The sequence below is a fragment of the Sciurus carolinensis genome, chromosome 8 (genome assembly GCF_902686445.1).
Source record: "Sciurus carolinensis chromosome 8, mSciCar1.2, whole genome shotgun sequence".
Classification (NCBI taxonomy): domain Eukaryota; kingdom Metazoa; phylum Chordata; class Mammalia; order Rodentia; family Sciuridae; genus Sciurus; species Sciurus carolinensis.
In genome coordinates, this window is record NC_062220.1 from 30905281 (window position 1) to 30927867 (window position 22587).

General features: G+C 36.0%; 1 protein-coding gene across 16 annotated transcripts in view; it reads left to right on the top strand.

The window, feature by feature from the left end:
- The window catches only part of Cadps2 (calcium dependent secretion activator 2), a 526649-nt gene that overhangs the window by 464406 nt on the left and 39656 nt on the right, over nt 1-22587 (top strand). For 12 of the 16 annotated variants that reach the window (XM_047562665.1, XM_047562675.1, XM_047562666.1 and 9 more), the window contains 3 exons: nt 2650-2805; nt 4237-4384; nt 10485-10559. In XM_047562665.1, coding sequence (XP_047418621.1) covers nt 2650-2805; nt 4237-4384; nt 10485-10559 — 379 coding nt within the window. Of the gene's footprint in view, nt 1-2649; nt 2806-4236; nt 4385-5005; nt 5021-10484; nt 10560-22587 lie in introns of all 16 variants that reach the window. The other 4 variants (XM_047562660.1, XM_047562661.1, XM_047562674.1 and 1 more) reach the window with 1 other exon arrangement.

Below are 22587 nucleotides of genomic sequence, written 5' to 3' on the forward strand. Positions count from 1 at the left end.
TATTGATGACCCCTTTTTTCTTAAATGCTGAGAATCTCAGGAGAGGAATTATGACAAATTGAGGCTTTATAAAATAAAGTACTTTTTTTCTCTCCCTGTTCTAGGCAAATTTAAAAAATATGTTCTACAAGTCAAACACTATTATTTTAGCCTACCAAGATTGCCAACATTAGGTTCTTTGTCATGATGTCCAGAATTCTCATAATATTATGATATAGTTGCAATTGGATTTTTGTTGTTTTATTTTAAAGAATTATATAAGAAGAAACATTTCCATTTCATGTGAAAAATTAAAAATACAACTCCTGATTTAGTGGGATACACATACACACACACACACTCACACACACATACATATGTATATATCAATTCCCAGGCTGGAGATGTAGTTCAGTGGTTGAGCCAGCCTAACATGCAAGGCCCAGGGTTCAATCTCCAACACCACAAAAATAAATAAATAAATAATAGTAACTATGGGTTTGAAGATACAGACCTACCTACTAGCACATGACTTATGCTAAGGGGCTCCTTTAAAGAAAAAAATTGATGTTCTTCCACATCTTTTTATATATAAAATCTTTATTCTTGGTGTTTTAGCTTAGATGAATACCAGGAAGGTAAATTTCCTGTAGGTATATTTAGGAGACCTCTCAGAGTCCATTATTCACATTTGAATTCTTTAATCTGTTAATAATACCTTTAGGAATAGGTCACTTGATTAGAAATAATTTAAAATGGAAAAGCTCTGAATAAATTGCAGGTTACAGGTACCCACTCCAGAGAAAGCCTATTTATATTTTTTCATCTACCTATTTAATTATAACAAACACTTGTTATCTTAATTACATTCCCAATTAAGTACATTGTCTAAAATCTTGCCATAGCATAAACAGAAGGAAAATATTCATATTCTCTGTAAAGATTTAATTGTCATGTATTTCGAGGACATTTTTAAGTAGCAGTCTGCTTTTACCGTTCAGGATTTTGCTTTGATGATGATTTGTGTTGTCAAAGAATATACATACTTCAAGTTTCATTTCTCCACAGTAAAAAATTGTAAGAAGCAGATTCAGTTCTTCTCCGATTATATCCAATTAAAACATAGATCCTCTAATCTACCAAACTGTACTCTATAGATATACAAAGGGGATTTTGCCTGGTCACTTTTTTCTCTTATTTTTATTGTACATATGCTAAAAGGAGAAGTAAATGTCGTGTCTTTTCAAACATTTTTCACACCAGCATCATCATGGTATTATCTGGTTTTTTTAATGGTCCATTTGGTCCATGTTGAGGTGAGGAGACTTTAGGTGAGTAGTTCTATAGGTTCTGTGCACTGTTTTGCTGTGATTAGTCCCTTGAGAACTTAACTCTGAGGACAGCTTGGCTAGACCAGGAGATCACAGAAATTACCGTCAGAATGGGAGGGGGAAAGCTAGGGAGCCAAGACAAGGCCAGGGTGTAGGGCAGAAACAAAGCTTTTAATTAGCCAGAGCAAGAGGTGATTTCTCTAAACTCGCTAATTAAGATATGTTTAGCTAAATTATGTGGTTATTTAAAATAGCTTTATTTTTTATAAAAGTTTTCCACTATACTCTTATAATAAATGAATTTATTTCTTCTGTTTTCTTTTGCAAAGTAAAAAGTATAAATTTTAGCTTAGTATCTGTGAAACAATGGTTAGAAAGCTAAGGACAAATGAATCCGACAACAGCTTTTTGTTTTCTTTTGCTTTGTTCTCTTTTACAGTTAAGTTTCATAATGTTTTAATGTAGGAATATTTTACTTCCAAAACATGTCTCCCTATTAACCTATATACTTACATAATGGAAAGTGCCAGCATTATTGTTTGCCCAAATATTTTACAAACTCCTCTACAAATTACTTTCATGCATGGTGTGAAAATACAGTCCCTTAGAGTAAATTTACCATAGTAGTGAATGTATAGCAGATCTTGGCTCCACAGTTGGACATAAGGACTTGAAATGCATGATTTTGCTCTGACTTCAGAGCACCCCAAATGTCTTTTCTCTGTTAAGCCACCTTAACTAGAGTGAATTCTAATTATGAGCAAGAATAGCCACAAAGCACTTCAAAATGAGAATAAATGTTTGCTTCCTTACCTGACCTGTCATTTTATTTCCAATACCTGTTTTGTTTTTACTTGTAATGGAGAGATGTCTAAGTTTTGTGCTGCACACCTGTAGACAGAAACCATTATAAGAGAGGCACATGTACAGAAATAAAAGAATAAAGCCAAAGTTGCTGTCATATGAATTTCCTTGCATAAAATATATTCTTTAGAATTTCTAAGAGATAATATTTGTGTATTTATCCTACAGATTGGTAAAGAACCTTAAAAATGTTGTTCTTATATACACAATTGATTTCTTTTCCCTAACTATCCTTTTATCCTTTTTTATGAACTCTTATTATTATATTTATTTCTATTTTGTTCTCCTTGCCTTATTAAAAATTAGAAAGGAAGAATTACAAAGACTGGACAAGGAAATACTGGGTCATTAGAGATTTTATGTGGTACTTTTTTGCTAATAGCAATAGATACAGAATGGAAAATAATGTATTGGTGGTCCACATAGTTAATTGTTGGAAGTTCATGATGTTTTTCATTTCTCCTTTTTCTTCTAGCAATGGCTCAGCAACATCAGAAGACCTTTTTTGGAAACTTGATGCACTGCAAATGTTTGTCTTTGATCTACACTGGCCAGAACAAGAATTTGCCCACCATTTAGAGCAAAGACTTAAACTAATGGCCAGTGATATGATAGAGGCCTGTGTTAAAAGGTAGACATGTATTTTTAAGTTGCTGCTTAATATGCCAGCACCCATAATACAAATTTTCACCAAGTACCTGTTAAATAACTGTCATAGGAAAGAATTCAACATATCCTGCTATTCCAAAATTTAATGGACCTTAGGTTCCCAGACCTAAATTCTGGGAACCCCTGTAATTGATTAAATTGACCTGACCCTTTTTTTTCAGGTCTCCCATTCATTCCCCTAATCGGTAGCACCCATACCACATTAATCATTTCTGTTGTACTTATCATCTCTCTGGGAATACTGTACTTTAAATTCCCAAGGTAACATCTTGTGAGACATACGGAAAAGCTCTGTTAAGTTCTTTATGCATTATGTACTGTATCTGTGTACTGTGAAATGGCATGGCAAATTCAGAGTAGGGTCAGCACCATCATTTTTTTATTGGATTACTCCCTATTTTCTGGTATTCTCTGTCCATACCAGATGAGTTTCATGTATCTACTTACATTCTTTAGCACTTATCCAGAAATAAGGCATTGGACTTTGGATTCTTCCAAATCTGCTTTCATTTTATTTTATTTTTTTTAGAAGTTCTTTCAAAATCAGCATTGCATCCTAATTGGATGAGCATTATTTTTTTTCCACTGCCCTTCTCTAAGATATGTTCAAAAACACTAGAGCAGCATTTTGGAATAACAGTCGAACACTGGTTGGAGCAATTGAATATTCCTGAATTCATTAAACCAAGAAAAATCTTGTCTTTAGAATTATGTTCAATGACCCCATAAGGAAATATTATGGGTTAAATTATTTAATATTTTTAAATCTTCTGTGATTCTATTGTCTCAAATCTGTGGATAGTCTTTACATACTTTAGCAAAATCTAAATTTCCTATAATACAGTTTCTTTCCAAAACCAACCTGCAACTTTAGGTGTTTAAAAGAGAATTTAAGTGACATAAATGGAATTATATGTTTTCATTTTACAGTCTTCTACACTTGCAACTTTTTTTTTTTTTTTTTTAATTTGGTGAGCCCTCACATAGAGGGTTTGTTATATTTCAATGCAGAGAAGTAAGTGATTTTTTTTAGTTGGAAATTAATTCAGGCAGTTAAGTGAGACATATGAGATTTTTCCATTAAGTGGAGTGCATTAAATGTAACAAAAAGCTTCATTTGAGTAGCAGTATTGACTCCATAAAGCTGACAGCCAAAATACCACTTGGTGAAGCACATTTATAAAGATTGTTCTTACATGTAACATTGAAGTCTGACCTTTCCATTTGAGACACTGAAAAGCACATCCCACCCCCAACCCCCAAGCTCTGCCACACTGCTCTCTCCTTATTTGCATGTTCTAAATTAGCATCTTATAGTGTTGATTTCACTTTAACAAAATAGGTGGAACATATGTCAGCATTTCTTACTCTGAATTCATGTTTTAATAACTAGAACAAGAACTGCATTTGAACTCAAGCTGCAAAAGGCAAGCAAAACAACTGACTTGCGCATTCCAGCCTCTGTGTGCACAATGTTTAATGTATTAGTTGATGCCAAAAAACAAAGCACCAAACTCTGTGCCCTGGATGGAGGACAAGAGGTAAGCAGAGTATGTGGTTCATGTGGGAGTGCAGCACAGGGAGTCCTGGCAGGGGGGTCCTTGGCTCATGTCACCTCCTCCTGCTTTATATAAAGGTTGCCTAAAATTTTACAAGCAGCAGTTGGGTTTCAGCTACGCATTCTAGGCATTGTATATTTACATAAACTTGCTTTTTACAAGCAAATGAGAGAGTAAAAAGCTACCTGCTTTGTTTAAACAAATGTAGAAGTATCTAGAGTTTGCATCCATCCAAGCAAGCCACAAAAAATAGCATATGAAACACTTTATTTACACAAGTTTCCATTTATTAAAGATCAAGTAGAAATCCATTTAAAACCTAGGCCTAGTTTTTATCCACATACATTCTATTTATTTTAGTGTGATTTTTATTTTGTTTGGTTTTTTAATTTAGACATATTATTTCATCTTACCCCATGATTAATTTTGGTTCAGAGTGGTGATTGGGTTAAAATGAATTTATTTTTCTTATATTATCTGTTTAAGGTTTAAGTTGACATTTTGTTGCTTTTTTTCCATTATAATTACTTTTTCATCATTTCTTTATTCTTCCCTTATGTTCTCTTTCATCATCATTTTTTTTTCACCCATGGCATGATCCAGGTTGGTTGTCAGTGGGTAAGTCTCTCTCTTTTTTTTTTTTTTTAAGTAAATAACATTCATTTTCATTTGAATTATTATTTTTAGAATTGTAAATTTTTATTTTAGTATTTTTAAATTAAAATAATATATTTAATTATGTTTTCAGGGTTTTACTTCTATGTATGTGTATACAATGTTAACAACTTACTATAACCTAGAAATAACCCAAAGACACATTAAAATGCATGTAAACACATAACAACTTAAGTAGTAACAGGGAATATGTTTCTTGCCTATTAGGCTGCAGAATCTTTCCCCCTAGATTTTTAAAGATAAATTATATAAAGCAAAATTAACTTGCCTTCCCTTCAATGAAAATCTAAATAAATTTAGATGCAGAGTGACTATTAACATTTCCATGCATGAATCTACAGTATATATTTTCATGGATACCAAAAGAATTTACAGTTTGCAACTTTAGATGACATTTAGCATGTATCAGGAGAACCCCTAAGTACTTGTATCTTTCTGAAGATACAACCAAGGTCATTTCATACAGATGAACCTAATTGTGTGCTTCAGGTTCCCAGTATGTAATCAACAGAGGTAGTATGAGAGACTTTCACCCCTATCCATGAAAGGTCATCCCCAGGTATCACTCAGAACCTCTGAAGTGCATGGTTTCAAAACCTTCATGTAAACAGAACTGACTAGGTTACATGCTTTATTTTGTTGTTAGTCAAGATGTTTTAATGTTCTATGAACAGGTTAAATCTTACAAGCCTTACACCTGACACCTGGGTATCAAAGGCGGGGCCACCCTTACTAAACTGACAATTTTCATCCAAGCACAAGGAGTTAGCTAATTGTGGAAAGTAGATAAGAAAGCACATGATTTGTAAGTTTCATACTTACTAACTCCAATATTGGCTTTAGCTATTTGCCTGTAGTTTATATTTGTGTGTACATATTCATATTTCATATTTTATTCAGGATGAAAATGTATTTCTAATACCATTGTGTACAGCCTTACAAACATAAGTGACTGACACATAAATGTTTAGAATGTTCAGTAATTATCATTTTCTGATCACTTACAAATGATTTGTTATCTCTAATTATCTGAATGAGTAGGCAGCTGGCTTGGATACCCATGGCTCTATTCACCCTTCATGTTTTTCAATACCTAGATGTGAGCCTTTGTCTACCTGAGCATATTGTCTTAAGTCTCTTTATAAGCCCATTCTTCTCCCATCCTGATTATGGAATCATCCTGCTTCTTCCCATGAACACTGGGTTTATCCATTGGTTCTTATTTCAACACACTGCAGTACCTGGCATACAATAGGCACTTAGTAAATATTTGTGGAGTGTAAGAACAAAATGACTTATTGTCACTGCTTTGAAAATCCGCTCCTGTAAGAAACAACTCACTCTTGAACTTAAAAAGAAAAAAGACACACACATAAAAATGTCAAACACTGTTCCCTGGACAAGTGATTCTTTACATTAATAGGTGGGTGGTTTTAAGGAGTAGTCTACTGTTCATTATGTCTGCACCTGTACCTTCTCACCAGAGACAATTAGTTCCCCACAACTTTCACACAATTAATATAGTTCGAAATGTGCAGTGTAAAACCATTAGCAACCCTGAAAAGTGGTAAATAAGAATTTCAGTGCAAAAAAAAAAAAATGAGGATTATATAATTTGCTTTTTCTCTCCTCTAAGCATCCCCACCTAATTGTATAGACTTTCCCTCTCTGCATATGCTAAGTTTTGAAATCATGGCACTAGATTCTTAACCAATTCAGGACCATGTAAAAATATATGCAATATAGGTAAACCTAGCAGACATCGTTTCTAAATTACAAAGAAATTACCTCTTTGAAATATCTAGTAAATTTGTTCTATTGCCATTGCTGAGTTAAAAACCTTCCCTTAACCTTACCACAGTGCAGCCCCTGCTCTGCTCCTAAATTACAATTCTGTTTTCTTACATGCCACATGAGGATGCAAACATGCTCTGCTAGACTCAGAACAGGGTTTAATGGAGTGATTAGTGAGCGAATGATCTGCTCATGTGACAGCTGTGTGTAATGAGTCAGCAATCTCAGGCCAATCCCTCAGGGACAGATGTTGAGATCACAAACCACCACCGTGTTTAGAGTCCTTGTTACCATTGCTTCAGAGAAGCAGATGACTGCATGGGCTACAGGCATTCACCTGCTCTCTGAGCCACTTCATCCAATTGGTTCAATTGATTGAGAATAAGGAAGAGAACACAGCAGGGGAACAGTGGCCTCGGCTTCTACAGTTTTTGTTCTAAAGTAAAATACTTTCATTTCTAGAACCAACAATTCAGTGCTTTGAACATGTTTCCCAAGAGTAGAACCAAAATCTTTTTTTTTTTTTTTTTTTTTTTTTTAAGAAAGCTGGGTTCCACTGGCATTTATTAGTCCTCATTTCTTGTGTGTTTGCATGAGAATAGTCAGGTGAAACAATGATATTCACCTGAGTATGGGGAGGGGCGGCATTCCAAATACATCTGGACTTCATTAAGCAAAGATTCCTTCTTGGTTATTTTAATGTAAATTCAGAATCATTTGCTAAAGAAGCAGAGTTTTAACAGTTCACTTTTGAAGGTAGATGTGGAGACAATTACTTTAAGAATGAGCTGGAGTCTACCAGTTATGGTAGATAGGATTGGCAATCCAATTTAGAATATTCTGATAAGAATTTTATAGGTTTTTATTGCTGGGGCAAAACGTGCCAATTTTTTATTGATCAATACTGTGTGTTCATCAAAATGGAAAAAAAAAATCTGTCATTTTTAGCTTAGGCAATGTAAACATCTTTGCAGATAAAGTTTGGTTTTGGTTATTTGTGATCTCTTTTGAGGTGTTTGTCTTTGCAAGTTATCCAGCTCTCCTGATGAACAACTTTCTAACTTACTTTTTTTTAACTATATGTAACATATATCTTGTTATCTTTGCAGAATATACAAATATACAATAGGACTTCTCAGGCCCTGCCCTGACCCATGCCCCCTGGACACCTCTATACAGACAGAGTGTATTCTGGAAGTTCCCTACAGATTTAATATTAGTGAAATCAGATCTAATCAGATAAATTTATAGTAGCAGAACCCCATATTATAAAAATCTATTAAACCTCTTTCTATTTGGGTTTGCCCCTTGGGAAATACATTTAAGATCTGTATTTCTTTGTCTTTCCTTTTTCCTTTTGTATTTGTTTTTGTTCATTTGTTCTCATTCTTCCCTTGTACCCTCCTCCTCCTTCCTCCCCTCCTTTTCTGTTTATGGCTAGATCAGATATTCAAGAAAGCAACAATCTAAGAATGTGTATTATTAGAGAATTTCTTGGTCCCTAGGGTCGATTGGATTTCCCTGCTTTTCAATAGAATGGGTATAAATTCTTTAGTGGTTTTAAGAATTGCCAGAATTAATCCAACCTAAAATTTAACATGGAGAAGCACTATTATTTTTTATCAATAGCTTGATATTTTATTACTTTTGAGTTAAAAAATATGACAAGTCGAGCTGAACATTGAGGCCAAGCATATTTAAGAACCCCTTTGGAGATCTGGGTGTCTCAATCCCTCTATCTGGGGGCACTTTCCATATCAGAGGGAAATGGGAAGCTTGAAGACCATCTTCTGTATCCCTTTCCTGTTTTACCTACCCCCAAAAGAAGCCTGGGCTAGTATTTCATTTCCTCTTGGTACACAGACAAACCAGATCTGGAGCCAGAAAGATAAAGGAGCCTGGCAGAGCTTATTTGCATAAGCTCCTTGCCACCCAGTCAGCTGTACAGATTTCAGCTAGAGCTGGGGGCCCTTTATGCTAGTGTGTCTGTGGGGGGCTTACCCTACCAATCAGTCTAGACACTGGAGTTGTTCAGCTAGCGTCAGATGTGTTCATGTGTTGGCCTGCCCGACTCAGAATGTTATGGATAACTGAGACCAGAGCAGAACTTAACTTCCAGTCATCTTGCTCAGGCTTTTTCTTCTACCTTTTTCTTTATACTCTCTACTTTTCCCAAATTGAAGCTATTCCAAAAGCAAAAGTGTCAGCACTACTGCAACAGAAATTCTCCTGTTTCTTCCATTTGTCATCTGGGGAGCATGAACATGGGCACCAGGGAGGCTTTGGGAGAGTCAGGCAGGCATCACTAGTACAATGATGGAAAAGTTCCATGTTCATATATGTAGCTGACTTCAGACCACTGTCATTATACATGCACACTCACGCTCAGGAAAAGGAGACAATTCAATAGCTCCAAAATTATGCTTCCTTCTTTATTATTTATGCAGGTGGATGATGACCACTTAGAACTGCCAGAGCCCTTGAGGGAGCAAGGATCAGTCCTGAGTATTCCAAAGCAGTCCTAAGTTGATGTTTTGTTCTGTGTGGAAACTTTGAGACATGTTTTCAGAAGAAAAAAAAAAAATAGCTTTCAAAAACTTACATCTTAGGAAACCATTCAACCAGCAGCTGTTAAGTTGGTCTAATGTTTATACTGACCTGAGTACTTTTACTCCATGCATTATGTTAGCTGTTCCAAGAAGCCTTGAACCATCAAGATAGGGTTAGTCTTTACAAGTCACATTTTCTGTGAAGTGGCTATTGGGGACAATCTGCTGTCAGATAATGCTCCTAAAGAAGAATTACTGTTTAAATGGATGTGCCTTCGCATGCCTGCCATGGAAGCCCAAGCTCCTGCTAATTTAAGAATGGAGCCCACTACTATTCTCTAAAGAAAGAAAGAAAGAAAAAAGTCTTTCAGGTTTATTTTAAATACATCTTTTTTTGTATTTATTCCAAGGCGTCTTTTTCATGAGGTAGCTGCAATAAAACTATGGGGAGTGAGTGCCGTTTCATTCCACCTTTTATGGCCTATTAATTTGTTACCATCTATTCACCTTTGTTGATGAAATTTTAATTTTGCCCTTGCTTGAGCATATTGTAAGAATTGTATAAACTGCTGCTCCCCGGGCTGACAAAAAGGTCCTTTTAGTGAGAACAATTGGGAGCTCATTTTATTTCTAGAGCACATTTAAAATAACTTATGAATGAGAGTTGTCAGACATGAAATGCTGTATTAATTAAATCTTTTTCTAGTCTTTTTGCTTCTCCAGCTAAACCAACTCTTTAGAAAAATACATGGCCACCTTAATTACAGAGGAGGAGACAAAAAGTATCCTTCACATTCCTCTGCCTGAATAAGAATAAGAACTCAATTCATCTAAATAATAACCCCATTAGCTGCTTAACTCAACAGTGCACATGGGAAAATTTTCAGACCACAACGTAAAAATGTGTTGATTGGGTAGATCGTTTTCAAGGTTTTGTTCTTTTAACGTACAAAATGACCATTTTAAGTAAGTCTGATATGTCATAACTAGTAGCTTTAGCGCACTTATGACAGAAGTTTTGTGTCCATATCAACTAATGCATCTTTTTGTCTTTCAATATTTAGCAACAGTACCATTCAAAAATAGACGATTTGATTGACAACACTGTAAAAGAAATCATTTCACTGCTAGTTTCAAAGGTAATGTATTATTTCTTCACTTTTTAAAATCAAATTTAAAAATAATCTTCAACTGATAATTTCAGAAATATCTGATATTTCTAAATATCTAATTATCTAATTGGGAAACTGTAGTTTAAAAATTACATTCAAGAGAAGTTGAAATTTTAAGAAAAGTTTGTAAACAATGCACAGGACCCTGGGTTCAATCCCCAGCACAAAGAAAGAGTGCACTTGAGGGAGAGGAGAGAAAAGTCATGAGCCAAAAGAGATTATGAGCACTTCATCAAGAACTTTTGATATTTTTTTTCTTAATGAACCTTGACTTTTTTGCAAAATGTTATCCTTTTAAAAGTAACTTTTTTTTCAGTAATACCTTATTTTGCCACATTCATGCTCTCTTACCATTTGTTTTAATTCCAGAACAGATTTAAATAGTCCTCAGGCCTCCTACTTGGCCCATTTGTTGTGAGCCTAACCTGGGCCCCCAGGTCTGATCTTAGAGAGAAATAGGCAAAGCTGGCAGGATGCTGTCTGGTTCTCTACTCCAAGGATTTCCTGTTTGGTACTTGAAAAGTCTTTGACAAAATCTGTGTTCTTTAATTGTATAAATAGAGATGAAGCATAGGTATGCCAGGTAGTAGGTAAAGGAATTCAAATCCCACTAAGATGTAGCAGACTGCCACAGTGTCTTTTGAGACGGAGGGAAGGAATAAAAGAAGTGAGGAAGAACCTGAGAGCTCCAGGAGCTTAAAGAGGTGAGGAGTTATTGGTTAATGGGTACAAGTTCACAGCCAGATAAGAGGAATAACTTCTAGTGTTCTATTACACAGAGGGAGATTATTGCTATCAATATTGTATAATTCAAAATAACCAGAAGACAGGATTTATAATGTTCTCTTCACAAAGAAATGATAAATGTTTGAGAGGACAGATAACTTAGGTATCCTGAGTCAATCAATACACAATATATAAATATACCAAAACAAATTAGAGCTGAAAGAGGAGAGTATTACAATAGATACCATTGAAATTCAAAGATCATTAGGGAATATTTTGTAGAAGTATATGCCAATAAGTTGGAAAACCTAGGAAAAAATGGACATAATTTTGAACTCATGTGCCATGCCAAAACTGAACCAACAGGATATAAAAATCTGAAATAAATCAACAAGTAATGACATTGTAGCAATAATAAAAAGTCTCCCAAGTGGAAACGGGTTAAAGGAAAACTACCCAGCAGGTGGATGGAAAGGTGGATCACCAGAAAATCAAGCCCTGGATTCCCACCCTACAAGGAGTCAAACACAGCAGCCTGCAACCCTGTACAGTCCACCCACTAGAATGAAATAAAGCTAAGCTTGCCCCTTCCTTCTCTGTGAGGCATCCAGGACAATTTCATTCAAATACAACCTCTCCTTCAGCACAGTCCTCCTAAGAAGTTGCCATTTTGAGAGGTTTGCAATCATAATGACAGTGATTCAACTGCATTCTAGCATGTAGCTGATTAAGGCAGCATAGAAAAAGTTCACCTAGTTGTTTTCATTTTTGTTGCAGAGGAGGAGGAGGGAAGTAGCAGAGAAGGCAGACAGGGTTGCACATCATCTGTACATTCATTTCTGGCAAATTAAGAAATTTAAATGTATCTATGTCAAATGCATCTGGTTAATATAAAATGATATGCTTTAATTAAGTTAGAAGAAGGTATTATAAGGTTCAGCACTGTCCAATAGAAATTTCTGCATGGTCAGTAGAGTAGGTTATAATCATACGTGTCTATGGAGCACTTGCAATGTGTCTAGTGTAACTAAGGAACTTAGTTTTTAATTTAATCTCAGTTGAAATAGCCTCATGTATTTAGTGGCTATTATATTTGGAAATCAGGTCAAAATTATAGTTTTTCCTATGGATTATTTCTCTTACTGTCAAATAGTACTTATTGTCTTTAATTCCTCAGTTGAAAAGTATCAATTAACTTGGTAAGTTGAATCAAACAAGCTTCCATAAGAGATAAAAATAGTGCTTTTTCATTGATCCAAAATACTCTGTGTATTTTTAAACCACCTCATTGAGATATGATTCACATGCAGAAATGTGTACATATTAAGCATGATGAGTTTGGAGATGAGTATACAGTCATGAAAGCCTCACTATAATCTATGCCATAAAGCTATGCATCACCTTCAAAAGTTTCTTCTAGGCTTCTTAATTTATTATTTGGGTGGGAGGGGATAGCAGCACTCAACATGAACTCACTCCTCTTAGCAAATAGTATTGCTAACTGTAGAGGCTATACTATACATTAGATCTCCAGGACTCATTCATCTTGCATAACTGAAACTTTACCCTTTGACAAATACTGCTCCATTTCACCTCCCTGGAAGCCCTGGATATCATCATTCTGTTCTCTGCTTCTGTGAGTTTTGACTCTTTTAAATTCTTCATATAATTGGTGTCATGTGGTATTTTTCTTTCTCTGCACAGCTTATTTTGCCAAACTTTGTACTCCAGATTCATCTCTGTTGTCTCAAAAAGTAAGATTTCCTTCTTTGTAAAGCTGAATAATATTCCACATTATGTGTATATCACATGTTCATTTTCCATTTATCTGTCAGTTGACATTTAAGTTGTTTTCAAGACTTGGCAATTGAAAATATTTCAGTAGACATAGGGGTATAGATATCTCTTCAAGATCCTCATTTCAGTTCCTTTGGATATATACCCAGTAGTGAGATGCTAATTTGTATGGTAATTCTATTAATTCTTTTTAATTGTTTTAGGGATCTTCCACACCATTTTCTATAGTGGCTGTACCAATCTACATGCCCATCAACAATGTTAAAGTGTTCTTTTTTCTCTATATCCTCAACAACACTTGTTATCTTTTAATACTTTTTTCAGTTTCTATTTTGTTTTGTTGTTCTAGGAGTTGAACTCAAGGTCTCGTACATGCTATACACATGCTCTAACCCTGAGCTATATCTCCAGCCCCTGAACCACCTTTTTGTTTTTTTTGTTTTTTTTGGTCAATTAGCCACTGTTTTGATTGAAGGGTTTCATCCATTACATTTAATGTAATTCTGGATAGGTAAAGAATTATGTTTTGCTATTATGTGTTGCAAGACCTTACTAGTTCCAGTTTGTTCATTGCTTTCAGGGTGTTTTGTAGTTCTTTTGCTCTTCTCTTCCTCTCACTTGTCTTCCTTTGTGATTCAATGATTGATTGTGGCTATGCATTTGATCCTTTTTTGTCTTTATCTTTTTGTTACCATGAGACTTACCTAAAACTTCTTATAGTCAGACTGTTTCAAAGCTGATAATAATATCAATTACATACAAAATCTCTGTATTGCACATACACACAGACACATATTATGTCATTGTTATTTTAGTTACTTCTTTTATTGTGTATCTATTAAATTTTTGTGATTATACTTTTAACTTTTATATCAGGGTTAAAAGTGATTTACATTCCATTATTATAGTATTACATTATTCTGCATTTTTATATATCTATCTTTATCAGTGGGATATATACTTCCATATGCTTTATGTTGTTGCTTAGCATCCCTTCTTTTCAATTTAAAAGAACTCCCTTTAGCATTTCTTGTACGCCATGTCAAGTGGTGACGAACCTCCTAGCCTTTAATCCAATAAAACCCTTATACGTCCTTCATTTTTTAAGAAGTTTTTCCAAGCACAGTAATTCTTGTACATGTTGGACAAGTCCCTGATGTTGGTTTATGACAATTTAATTATGTTTCTTTGTGTAGACCTCTTTTGATTCAACCAATTAAGAGTTCTTTGGACTTTATGCATCTGGATGTCCATGTTCTTCTCCATATTTGGGGAGTTTTCAACTATTATTTCTTTAAGTTAACTTTTACCCTTTCGTCATCTTCTTCTCCTTCTGGGATACCTATTTTAATATGTGTATGGGTTTGCTTGATGATGTGGCATAAGTTCCTTGGATTTTCTTCACTTTTTTTTACTCTTGTTTCTTCTTGTTCTTCTGACTTGATAATTTCAATGGCATATCTTAGAATTTTTATGACTTTTTCTGCCTTATCAAGATTGCTAGTAATGATCTCTACTGAATTTTTCAATTCACTTTTATATTCTTCCACTTAAGAATTTTTCTTTTGTCCTCTTTATTGTTTCTTTTACCTCTTTAAAGTTCTCATTTGTTCACGTATGATTTTCCTGATTCCATTTAATTACTGTATTCCCTTGTTGCTCACTGAGCTTCTTTAAGGTAATTATTTTGAATTTTTTTCTCAGGCTTGGATCTGCAATTCTTTGGATGCAGTTACTGAAGTTACTTTTGTTCCTTTGGTGTTGTCATGCTTCCCAGATTCTGCAGCATCCTTTTGGCCTTTTATTAGAGTCTGTACATTTAAAGAAGTAGTTACTTCATCATTTTTTCCAGACTTTACAGCTTGGCTTTAGTAGGTCCAGTCTACTAAAATTTTTATCTGTCTGGATAAAAATTCTACTCAGTCCAGCTAGCAGGATCTTTGTGTGGCTGGCTGCCAAGGTCCATGGACTGGGTAAATGGTGAGTTTATCTCATTATGGAAAGATGAGACATTTTTAATATAATAATTCTTAAATATTACCATGCCAAAAAAAACCTACCTGTGAACTAGTGAAATGTAGATTTCCACACATTATTCTCCAGTTATTCTGAGTCAGAAGTTTGGCAGAGGGGAAATTTGGCATATTTAACTAGCAAAAATGGTGGTGATTTTGATGGACCTGCTCTGAATCAGACTTTTGAATCAAAAGAGGTCTACACCAAGAAACATAATTAAATTGTCTCATTCCAGACTGACATGTAAACTACCTTTGAGGTATAATATATTTAGAATCAAAATAGCCTGTAAGATAGTGTGTTCACATTTGTTTTCATCAAAAAATTAATAGTTTCTTTTAAAAAGAATTATAAAGTACCTACTATAAAATAGCCACTGTTTATGTGTTATTTCACTTAGACCTCTTACTACCTATTCTTAATATCTATGAAATGGACTATCTTATTCTAGTTTATGAATGGGAACATAATTCTCAAATTAGTTTAGTAAACTGACCTAATAAGTGAGAGAGTGAGGAACCAAGCCTCTGAACTTCAGATTCCTACATCTACATCTCCAGGAAAACAGTAAAGAGAAATAAGTCTGTGAAAAAATAAAACATGAAATATCTACATTAACTGCCTTTACCCATCAAATCCCAAGTCCTATCCTAGATATTAAAAATGATATGATGAAATATCATAGTAATTAACTCTATATGCAATAGTTTAATAAAATAGTGAATTTCTAGTATTGTATCACAAATATTTCTTCCCACATTTTAATTCTCTCTGATATTGATAAATACATTTGATACATTTGGATAAATAAGAAGCTACACTTCCTTCTTTATGCCTCCCCTCTTCAATTTCCCTGCATACATCTTATTAGTCCATGTCCTTACAAACAGTATGAGGATGATCCGGGGCTCTCAAGTCACACATAGCTCTCACAGTGTGTGTTCTTACTGAGAATATACTTTATGGTCCATGAAGGTTTTTGGACTGCCAACTGCATTATCATCTCTGTGTCTAGCAACTAGATGCTGCTGGTATTGCTTGGGATTCCATCATTAGTCTTCTTTTGAACTCATTCTACAAATGTCTATGACTTTCACACTCCTGACTTTAACTATGTGCTGGTGATTCTAGACCATATACATATATGTGTGGAATTATGATTTAAAGCCCAAATTCAGACTGAGTTTGAATTCAGACTTTGCCACTGGTTATTTATCCTTGGACAAGTTTCTTAAACCAGAAACTCACTTATAAAGTAGGAATGTGTTTTAGTATATGCAGTAGTAGTATTTATTGAAATATATCGCATTTCTTATAAAGAATAGAGTACTTATTAGTATGAGGGTGTGTTTGTTAGTATTAGTGAATACCGAGTTAATATAGAGAATCTTAGTACAATGACTGGCACATTTTAAGTACTGTTATGTATTAGTTGATATTATTGTGGCTCTTGTACAAACTGTCTTTTGAGTGGCCTCTTGTACATCTCCACAAGCTCAATGTGTGTACAAACACCCACATCACCTGCACCCCAAGTGTTTCTTAGTCTACATTTGCTGTGTTCATTGGTAGTACTGATCACCCATTGTTAAACCTCTTCATGCTAGGTTCCTTGTCATCTTAGACCTCTCAGTCTTTTCACATAGCAAGATACAGGGCCTATTGAGTCAGTCTCCTAAATAGCCCTCTTCTGCCCCGATTCCTTCTCACTGGCACTGTTATCTTCTTCCAGGCCCTCAACACTTCTCCATTTAAATTCTTGCCTCACTGATCTCCACCATGTTCCCCTTCCCCTCAGAAATTCCTCATCCTTTCTGAGTACTTTTCTGAAATACAGATGTGATCATTTCTTGCCAATGTGTCATATTCTAGGTGTTCCCTACTGCTCGTACCATCATTTCCTACATTGTACCTGCAGTGCACCTTGCACTTGAGTTTTGTTAATTTCCCATCAGAAGAGGTTGCTCATATATTTGGGGAACTCTGAGTTCCTTAAAGTTCATGATGATGCAGTGTTTGAGAGTGCAACGTTTCTACCCTTAATCTACACCAGGCCCCTTTGCCACAGAAGTTCTAACAAAATCTTACAGGATACTAATTTTCCTTTGAATTGAATTTGTGTAAGGCTGACCCACCAGAAAAACTTTGCCGCATCACCTGTAAGTGCCTTCACAAGTCTAATTGCTCTTGCCCACGCAACACTGTCACCCACAACTTTAGCTCTAGCACTTCCAGCATCTTACTGAATTACAAATACCCAGGCCTCCATGTCTTTTCCCAAGCCCATCCTCTGCTTGGAGAGTTCTTTCTTCCTTTCCTCAACTGGAAAAGTCTTCTGTGCTCTCCCTCCTAGAAGCTATCTCAGCCTCAGTAAATTTAGCTCCCCACCCAATACCTTCCTATGGCATTTGCCTTGTGTTTATTTGTGTGTCTCTGAATCTCTTGAGAACAGGAATCTCGTTTATACCCTCTTTCTCAGGTGCCATTCAGTGTTTGTTGAGTGAGTGGCATTAAAAAACAGATGAAAGCAAGTCTGAAAAATACTAAGGAAATTTGCTGTGGCATCAGTAGTCTGGTTCTGCTCTGTTTTTAACCCAGAGCATGGAATAAAGGACTTTGCATGCTTGACATGGAATAAAGTGCTTTGACACTTGAGAAAAACATGCTAACAATCATAAAATTATACCCAAACACATATGTTATGTGTCATAAATGCCTATGACAGGGCGAGTCATCTAGTTGGAGGACAGAGTTTTCTCCAGCTGAAGCTGAGTTCCAAAGGATGAGTCAACTAGGAGAAGAGGAATCAAAGCAGCAATTAGGTGGGAGAAACTGTAGGCACCAGGACCTGGTGCAAAATGAAGCTGCAAAGGTGGGGAGAAGCTTGTAGAATGTGCTGAAGAACTTGAAGTCTTCATCCTAAGAGCAATGGAAAGGCACTGAAGGGCTGGGAAGGTGGAAAGTGGGGTAAGGAATGATTCAGCCTTGAATTAAAAGATTCATCTTGCTACACATACCAGACTGGAGAAGGAATAGTCAGAGGCTTTCACTTGGGTTTCTGATAAACTAATCAAAGGAATTAAAGATCTATCATGGACAGTGTTTAGGAATGAGATGAGAAAGGAAAGCATTAAAGATTACTCTTAGGTCTGTGGCTTAAAGTACAGAATGGATTCTAGTGTCATTCATTGATGCAGGTGCCCTGGAAAAGAAACAGATTTGGAGGAAAAGACTGTAATGTCCTTATTGGACATTTTGAGACTGAGCTGCCTTTGAGACATCAGAGGGAGGTGCTGTCAAATGAGACATTCGACCTGGAGTTCAGAGGAGTCACATGGGCTCAAATTATCTATGTAATTTTAAAATTTCAACAATTAAAAATGATTCTGTGTCAGTAGCTACTATTCTCAAACCAAGATGCCTTAACTGGAGCACCCCCACTGCAGAAAAAATGGAAAGTAACCTTAAAAGTGGGGCGGGGAGAAAGGTAGTTACCACCAGAAAGGGTCTTAGATTATGTTTGCCAGGAAAAATAGGAGGAACATAAAAGCTTATCATGAAAGGGTACAGGAAATGTTATATTTATTGCCACCTTATATTAAAATTAGATTGGCCAAAGTGTAGCATAGTCAGAAGAGCAAAACACCATTCAAATCAAAGCTACTTTGTGAAAGGAAACGAGGCCTAGAGCCCTGACCGTGTGGCCTCTTCTCATCAAGCAAGCCCAACCCCCAAAGTCCAGATGAGGAAATAGAGGTCCAAGGTCTCAAGGTAGAATCCACTGTGCCAGGACTTGACCCTGGAGGTACCAAGCCTCTAACCTTTCCAAAACTCCATACAGAACTCAACAAGACCAGAAAGGAAAAGAGCAGAGGCTTCACCCTCCAGTCATGTCCTCACTGTCTCTAGGTTTATCAACCAGCCTTCTGTGACCTTCCTTTGATGCCTGTGTGGGACTAGCTTGGGCACGTAGCTGGGAGGGCAAATGTATACCAGGGAGACAAGAATGGAATTCATCACGTGTAGTGACAAGGATCTAGAAAAACACTGGAGGGCTGAGAGTTAGAAATGGTCAGTGCAAATAGTCAGCAGAACCAATACAAAATATGACAGTTCTCATAATGTATTCCCATAATGAGGAACTGTGAATTCTGGACATGAATGGTAACATCACACTAATGATAAACTTCTTAGACCCTCATTTACCTCATGTATTAAAAAACAAAAACAAAATGGATTTGGAATGAATAAACACTAAGCATATACATATAGATACTTAAGATACTTTGGTATCTATATGTCTATACATACACATACATATTCTTTCTGACAACTTAGAATATTTTTCCTGGGATTCCTCTTAAGAATAACACAGAGAACAAATTTGACCTGACTGCTCTGATGACTTAATGAAACTATCTTGCCAACTCAGCCTGGGGAAACTAATTTGATCAAATTTACTTCTTTGGATCAAGGTCACATATTCAGAAAACACCTGTTCAAATCCAAGTATGTGCTTAAAAGGAATGACACTATTCAGAGCCATTTGCAGACAGGAAATAGAAAGTAAGATAGATCACTGCATTGGGGGAAACAAAGGGAAAAGGAACAATGAGAGGAGACATTGTGGAGAATTTACCAACATCTGGACTAAGTGTGCTGTTTTAGACACTTATGTTATAGACATTGCAGAACAAGACATATTTTGAATAAATATATTCTGTCAAACTATAAATGATTCAGTAAGGTATGCACCATCTGGGAAGAACTTTTAGGAGTCAGTTGCCACAAAGTTTCAAAAAAGTGCATTCACAGTTGGCAAAAGAAGATGGAAAGCAGCCCATTGCATTATATCATTAACATTCTGGGGTTGGGGGTGTGGTTCAGCAGGAGAGCACCTGCCTAGCATGAATGAAGTCCTGGGTTCAATCTCCAGTACTTAAAAAATTAAAAAAATTGATTTGTGAAATAAATTGTTTACTTCCAGTCTGTGATACTGTGATATTCTGGGTCCACATAGAATTTTAACAATATTAGTCCTTATCTTAATTAACACAAACAAAACATCTGCTAATAGGTATCCTCAGTCTATCTCCTCCTCCATGCCAAACAAGTACCTAGTTTTTCATGATCAGTTTTACTGTGGATATCTATCTTTTCTGTGGAAGATTGTATAATTTTCAGTGCATCAATCCCTTGTTTACTTCATGAAATGTCATGGCTAAAATAGCAATAACTGTGTTTTAAACCCAACAGTCTATTGCTTCTTAGAATTTATGTTCTACCTTCCACCCAAATCTTATATCTTGTTAAAATGATTCTTATGTCTTCTTAAAATTTGACAGGAAATTTAAAACATGCCTTGTGACCTTCTTTATGATTCATTCTATCTACCCATCATTTTAAAGTGCCTTCATCTTTAATTTCCTTGAGAGTATGTATCATGAGGCAAAGTCAGTAATTACCCAGACAGATTCTAGGTGTTAAATATTATTTAAACAAACCCAGTACATGGCATACACAATAAAGAGTAGGGAAACAAAGAGACTGCAGTGTTTCATTCCAACCCAACACCCTCAGGAGAACAGAGAGCACAAGGCAAACCCATAAGTATTTATATACTCCCTGAGCTGTTCAGAGAAAGTTCACAGGAAGCAGTTAAAGATTCAGCAATGAAACCCAGCATTTAACAGCATTTAACTTGGAATCTTGCTGTTTCATGCAATTAAACCACAAATGGAAAATATGTCATTATTAATCTTGTTGTTAATACAGTTTGGTTTTGATGGTAGCTTTTCTACCACCTGGGCCTCAACAAATATCTTACAAAAAACACCTTCTGTAGGAACTATATGGCTCACCTGGTTGATCCCAGGGGTACAGCAGCTGCTCACGGTCATGTAAGCACTTAGAGTCCCTACTGTATTTTGCCTCCCCAGGGACTATTTGGGATAGGGAAGAACTCAAAAAGAAGGTTCTGCTATTGTTGAAATGGAGGCAAGGAATATTGTGGCTTGGTTGCAGCAGACCACAGGCCCACACACAGGACTTGCTCAGATTAACCTGTTAATGTACTGTACTGTGAAGAGAATGATGTACTGTAAAGAGAAGTCAAGCCAGACAGGCTGCCAGATGCCTCTGTGGAGAAACTTCTCCCCTAAATGCATCTGCCAGTAGACTTCCTCTCAGTGTATCAGCTCCATTTCTGCTGTTCTGCAGCTCAATTCCTGTGCCACCTTATACAGGAAGTTCACTTTAGATCCTCTGGTCAAAGTCATTCTTTCGCTTCTGCAATTCAGTTACACTGTGCACCCTTCTGTGACCCATAGGGCTTCGCCTTGTGTCATGCCCAATTGTACTCATGTCTGTCTCTTCCACTAGTTTGTATATTCCTGAAGGGAAAGGTCTAAGACTCCTGTTTTTATTTCCTCTCTTAGGTGTTCAATAATAATTATAACAGAATGACATTATTGAGCACTTATTTTTTCTGAGCACATAACCTAGATCACTTCATCTATTCCCTGCAATTCTCTATTGTGATGGTAGAAAATGTGGGTTCTGGAGCATGACCACCTGTGTTCAAAGGCTTTCTCCCCTGCTGTTCACCAATGACCTTCAAACAGGTGGAGTCCAATGGTCTAACAGCCTCAATTTGTTCCTACTTCCATATATACCTCCACAGATTTCATTGAATTAGACCCATTCAATAAGAATCAAACTCATTATTATACCTTGTCACTAAGCCGTCCTATTTAACATACTTATGTTTTCAGACAAATAATGAATGTTGTTATATCAATAACAATAATTCTTTATATTTCTTTAGTATTTTGGCATTTTCATATAAAACACCACCCCTGAGCTTCACATCAGCTTTATAAGGTGAGCAGGATGGCTGTATTTTCCCCATTTACTAATGAGTACACAAAGCAGGAGAATTGAAATGACTTGACACTATCTTATAGCTGGATGGTGACAGAGCTCCAACTTGAACCCACACCTTCTAAAGCTATCCACAGGATTTTTGCCTCTCCCCTGCCTTGTCCCTCAGTACCATTCACAGGTATACACCCAGATTCTCCAGAAGGCAACCAGAGTCAGGTGCTGTGCTGGAGCCTCTGATGCCTCAGGTTGTCTGGTAACCATAGCAATCGTGGTTCTCCTCCAAGTGACATCACCCAGCACACACTTGCTCTCAAGATTCGAGTTACAAGAAATGAGGCATTTTCCACAGAGGGCCATTAAGTTTGGAATTCCCTTCCCCTAGTCTGATATAACCCTGGAGTATTGGTCTTCTGGGTCCTTGTAAACCACATCAAGTTGAGTTAGGCAGTCGTGATTGGTAAGAAATCCTAATGGGTAGGAAGAAAGTGCTAAATTGACATTCAGTTGTGAGCAATTTGTAATTTTGTGTTTTTTGCTGTTTATATCCCATAGGATAACATTTCAAATGAAC